The following is a 6049-nucleotide window of genomic DNA, read 5'->3' on the forward strand; positions in this document are numbered from 1 at the left end:
CTGTACCGCTACCCCCTGTATATAGCCTCCACATTAACTCTGTACTGGTACCCCCCCTGTATATAGCCTCCACATTGACTCTGTACCGGTACCCCTGTATATAGCCTCCACATTGACTCTGTACCGGTACCCCCTGTATATAGCCTCCACATTGACTCTGTACCGGTACCCCCTGTATATAGCCTCCACATTGACTCTGTACCGGTACACCCTGTATATAGCCTCCACATTGAATCTGTACCGCTACCCCCTGTATATAGCCTCCACATTAACTCTGTACTGGTACCCCCCCTGTATATAGCCTCCACATTGACTCTGTACCGGTACCCCTGTATATAGCCTCCACATTGACTCTGTACCGGTACCCCCTGAATATAGCCTCCACATTGACTCTGTACCGGTACCCCCTGTATATAGCCTCCACATTGACTCTGTACCGGTACACCCTGTATATAACCTCCACATTGACTCTGTACCGGTACCCCCTGTATATAGCCTCTACATTGACTCTGTACCGTAACACCCTGTATATAGCCTCCACATTGACTCTGTACCACTACCCCCTGTATATAGCCTCCACATTGACTCTGTACCGGTACCCCCTGTATATAGCCTCCACATTGACTCTGTACCGTAACACCCTGTATATAGCCTCCACATTGACTCTGTACCGGTACCCCCTGTATATAGCCTCCACATTGACTCTGTACCGGTACCCCCTGAATATAGCCTCCACATTGACTCTGTACCGGTACCCCCTGTATATAGCCTCCACATTGACTCTGTACCGGTACCCCCTGAATATAGCCTCCACATTGACTCTGTACCGCTACCCCCTGTATATAGCCTCTACATTGACTCTGTACCGTAACACCCTGTATATAGCCTCCACATTGACTCTGTACCACTACCCCCTGTATATAGCCTCCACATTGACTCTGTACTGGTACCCCCTGTATATAGCCTCCACATTGACTCTGTACCGTAACACCCTGTATATAGCCTCCACATTGACTCTGTACCGGTACCCCCTGTATATAGCCTCCACATTGACTCTGTACCGGTACCCCCTGAATATAGCCTCCACATTGACTCTGTACCGGTACCCCCTGTATATAGCCTCCACATTGACTCTGTACCGGTACCCCCTGAATATAGCCTCCACATTGACTCTGTACCGCTACCCCCTGTATATAGCCTCTACATTGACTCTGTACCGGTACACCCTGTATATAGCCTCCACATTGACTCTGTACCGCTACCCCCTGTATATAGCCTCCACATTAACTCTGTACTGGTACCCCCCCTGTATATAGCCTCCACATTGACTCTGTACCGGTACCCCCTGTATATAGCGTCCACATTGACTCTGTACCGGTACCCCCTGTATATAGCCTCCACATTGACTCTGTACTGGTACCCCCTGTATATAGCCTCCACATTGACTCTGTACCGTAACACCCTGTATATAGCCTCCACATTGACTCTGTACCGGTACCCCCTGTATATAGCCTCCACATTGACTCTGTACCGGTACCCCCTGAATATAGCCTCCACATTGACTCTGTACCGGTACCCCCTGTATATAGCCTCCACATTGACTCTGTACCGGTACCCCCTGAATATAGCCTCCACATTGACTCTGTACCGCTACCCCCTGTATATAGCCTCTACATTGACTCTGTACCGGTACACCCTGTATATAGCCTCCACATTGACTCTGTACCGCTACCCCCTGTATATAGCCTCCACATTAACTCTGTACTGGTACCCCCCCTGTATATAGCCTCCACATTGACTCTGTACCGGTACCCCCTGTATATAGCGTCCACATTGACTCTGTACCGGTACCCCCTGTATATAGCCTCCACATTGACTCTGTACCGGTACCCCCTGTATATAACCTCCACATTGACTCTGTACTGGTACCCCCTGTATATAGCCTCCACATTGACTCTGTACAGGTACCCCCTGTATATAGCCTCCACATTGACTCTGTACCGGTACCCCCTGTATATAACCTCCACATTGACTCTGTACCGGTACCCCCTGTATATAGCCTCCACATTGACTTTGTACTGTAATACCCTGTATATAGCCTCCACATTGACTCTGTACCGTAATACCCTGTATATAGCCTCCACATTGACTCTGTACCGATACCCCCCTGTATATAGCCTCCACATTGACTCTGTACCGGTACCCCCTGAATATAGCCTCCACATTGACTCTGTACCGCTACCCCCTGTATATAGCCTCTACATTGACTCTGTACCGTAACACCCTGTATATAGCCTCCACATTGACTCTGTACCACTACCCCCTGAATATAGCCTCCACATTGACTCTGTACCGGTACCCCCTGTATATAGCCTCCACATTGACTCTGTACCGGTACCCCCTGAATATAGCCTCCACATTGACTCTGTACCGCTACCCCCTGTATATAGCCTCCACATTGACTCTGTACCGGTACACCCTGTATATAGCCTCCACATTGACTCTGTACCGTAACACCCTGTATATAGCCTCCACATTGACTCTGTACCGGTACCCCCTGTATATAGCCTCCACATTGACTCTGTACCGGTACACCCTGTATATAGCCTCCACATTGAATCTGTACCGTAACACCCTGTATATAGCCTCCACATTGACTCTGTACCGGTACCCCCTGTATATAGCCTCCACATTGACTCTGTACCGGTACCCCCTGAATATAGCCTCCACATTGACTCTGTACCGCTACCCCCTGTATATAGCCTCCACATTGACTCTGTACCGCTACCCCCTGTATATAGCCTCCACATTGACTATGTACCAGTACCCCCTGTATATAGCCTCCACATTGACTCTGTACCGCTACCCCCTGTATATAGCCTCCACATTAACTCTGTACTGGTACCCCCCCTGTATATAGCCTCCACATTGACTCTGTACCGGTACCCCCTGTATATAGCGTCCACATTGACTCTGTACCGGTACCCCCTGTATATAGCCTCCACATTGACTCTGTACCGGTACCCCCTGTATATAACCTCCACATTGACTCTGTACTGGTACCCCCTGTATATAGCCTCCACATTGACTCTGTACAGGTACCCCCTGTATATAGCCTCCACATTGACTCTGTACCGGTACCCCCTGTATATAACCTCCACATTGACTCTGTACCGGTACCCCCTGTATATAGCCTCCACATTGACTTTGTACTGTAATACCCTGTATATAGCCTCCACATTGACTCTGTACCGTAATACCCTGTATATAGCCTCCACATTGACTCTGTACCGATACCCCCCTGTATATAGCCTCCACATTGACTCTGTACCGGTACCCCCTGTATATAGCCTCCACATTGACTCTGTACCGGTACCCCCTGTATATAACCTCCACATTGACTCTGTACCGGTACCCCCTGTATATAGCCTCCACATTGACTCTGTACCGGTACCCCCTGTATATAACCTCCACATTGACTCTGTACCGGTACCCCCTGTATATAGCCTCCACATTGACTTTGTACTGTAATACCCTGTATATAGCCTCCACATTGACTCTGTACCGGTACACCCTGTATATAGCCTCCACATTGACTCTGTACCGATACCCCCCTGTATATAGCCTCCACATTGACTCTGTACCGGTACCCCCTGTATATAGCCTCCACATTGACTCTGTACCGGTACCCCCTGTATATAGCCTCCACATTGACTCTGTACCGGTACCCCCTGTATATTGCCTCCACATTGACTTTGTACTGTAATACCCGTATAAAGCCTCGCTATTGTTATTTGACTGCTGCTGTGTAATTGTTACTTTTATTTACACTTTTTTTCTTAAAGTATTGTTGGTTAAGGGCTTGTAAGTAAGCATATTGTATTCGGTGCATGTGACAAATAACATATGATTTTAACACGCGCACTAGGCTCGTTCAGAAGACAGGTTGTCGTTTTTAATGCCCTAAATATCAGGACCTGGCGGCCAAAAGTTTGATTAAACAATCCAGACTGAAACAAATAAATCAAATGACTTTTAATTAAGGAGAACAAATCTATATACAATCCTGAAATGAGCTAGAAATGTCAATAGTAAAACAAAGCTTCAAACGATGTTACTACAGTGAACCCTGAGTACAGAAAATGAACGGTGGATTCACGGAGTTTGACAAGTCAACGAGAAGTAAAATATATCTTCCTTAGTTGTTAATTTAGTCGAAATCTAAAGGCACAACCTAGATTCTTAAGTAGTTAAACATTTTATTACTCCAATTTCGTGAAATTGACTAATTGACACGTTTTTCATTTTCATCAACAACAACTTTATATTGAAGGAATGCGTTTGATTTGACGTCCTGCACGTGCGCAGTTCGCTGCGAGACGACCATTAAAACCCGATAACCTGGTTCTACGCATGCGCTTAGCTAAACCAACGTCGCCATGACATCGCTTACAAATTGTGACCGGGGATTTCTATTGGACAAGCAATTTTATGCCTTATCTTCACACGGAACTGTCATTTTAATAGAAGAAGCAATGGAAGAGTTGCTGACGTAGTGACATTCAGTGCATTGAACTGGTTGTTGAACTCTGCACGCTTGGATCAAGTGGGATACATGCATTCTCTGGTCCATTTCATACTAATATACATTGTTAGCTAACTAATTACCCCCCCCCCCCCCCCCCCCCCCCCAGCGTTCAACAGAACATAGTGCAGAACATAATGCTTACATGGACAAGCCACACCAGACCAGATGCTGACTGAGCAGGAATAATACACAACTAACTCAAGTGATGATGTTCAGGGGGGCCTCTTGTGACTCTTTTGCAAAAGACGTATCCTCTTGTATTACAATTTTAATATATTATAATTTCTTAACATCGGTGGCTGGTTTATCAGCTAAGTTCCCTAACCACACCAGGACATGTGAATTGTTGTCTTATAGCTGCTACCCTGTGTGTCGTGGTTTATGTGCAAGATAATGCCGCTGTTTCCAAATATTTGTCCAGCTTGTTGTCAAGACTTGGTAGTCAGGGTATACGAGTCCAGTGAGCAACATGTAGCCAGCCTTCTAGCTAGTCAGTTAGGCCAGTTAAATACCTTGATCGGTAGTTAGCTGGCTGGCTAGCAACCCGTTATATAAATCTTATCGATTTAAAAAACAAATAAATAAACATTGGTTTACGTGTTGCACCAGTTGTAATATTTTTTTCGCTTACCTTTCCTTTTTCCAGCGGGGTGAATCTCAAGTCATGCACAAAGGGGTTCCTACATGGAGGCGCCAGTTCCTTCTTCCCATCTCCTTCCCCAGGACACCGTCTGATGGTCGGGAACCTCATCCTCAACGAACCCGGTGAGAGGAAGGAACCTGTAAATCAGGAAAAGCGACAGTAGCGAATTTGTTTTGATGTTAAACGTTGGTTTGTTTTCGTGTTTGTGTCTAGCTAATTCCGACACGGGTTATTATCTCCGTTCCCAAGAGGCTGGAGGATTAACCAAGGATCATGTATTTGAAGTCGGGCGATAGCTTCCCTCGTACGCAGTACTGATGTTGGTACCTAGAATGCCAAACTGGAGTCCCCCTTCCTGGCTGCTTCTTCAGAACGCATGCGCCTAGTAGTCTACATTGAAATCCCTTTTACTTACTCAAGATAAACATATATAAACATTTAGCAGACGCTTTTATCCAGTGCGACTTAATTAACACTAGTGAGAGTCCATATATCTTCGTGCTGGGCCCCCCGTGGGAATCGAACCCATAACTCTGGCGTTGTAAGTGCCATACGCTACCAACTAAGCCACACGTGTTCTCACATCTTTTCCGTATTTATAACACGTTTATAAACTGTTAAATGTTTGCAGAGCTTATAAGACAGTATAATAATGTGTGTGGTGTTTATATTTGTCCCGTTACACACAGTCTATAATATAAGTGGGTTTGTTTTTGTGGCATTTTCGAACTTCCCCTGAGACACTCGCAGCGAGGAGGATCACAGCCAGGGTCCCAATTGTCGAGGCTACCTGCCGTGTCTATATTGGTTTGGAATTG

General features: G+C 46.3%; 1 protein-coding gene across 2 annotated transcripts in view; it reads right to left on the minus strand.

The window, feature by feature from the left end:
- The window catches only part of LOC139396658 (lysophosphatidylcholine acyltransferase 1-like), a 55952-nt gene extending 50392 nt beyond the window's left edge, over window positions 1–5560 (minus strand). Inside the window, exon 1 of one of the 2 annotated variants that reach the window (XM_071143594.1) lies at window positions 5220–5560. In XM_071143594.1, coding sequence (XP_070999695.1) covers window positions 5220–5339 — 120 coding nt within the window. In that variant the 5' untranslated portion in view covers window positions 5340–5560. The remainder of the gene's footprint in view (window positions 1–5219) is intronic. The other variant, XM_071143593.1, reaches the window with a different exon arrangement.
- Window positions 5561–6049: the final 489 nt, after the last annotated feature.

Source organism: Oncorhynchus clarkii, unplaced genomic scaffold, assembly GCF_045791955.1.
Source record: "Oncorhynchus clarkii lewisi isolate Uvic-CL-2024 unplaced genomic scaffold, UVic_Ocla_1.0 unplaced_contig_11573_pilon_pilon, whole genome shotgun sequence".
Lineage (NCBI taxonomy): Eukaryota > Metazoa > Chordata > Actinopteri > Salmoniformes > Salmonidae > Oncorhynchus > Oncorhynchus clarkii.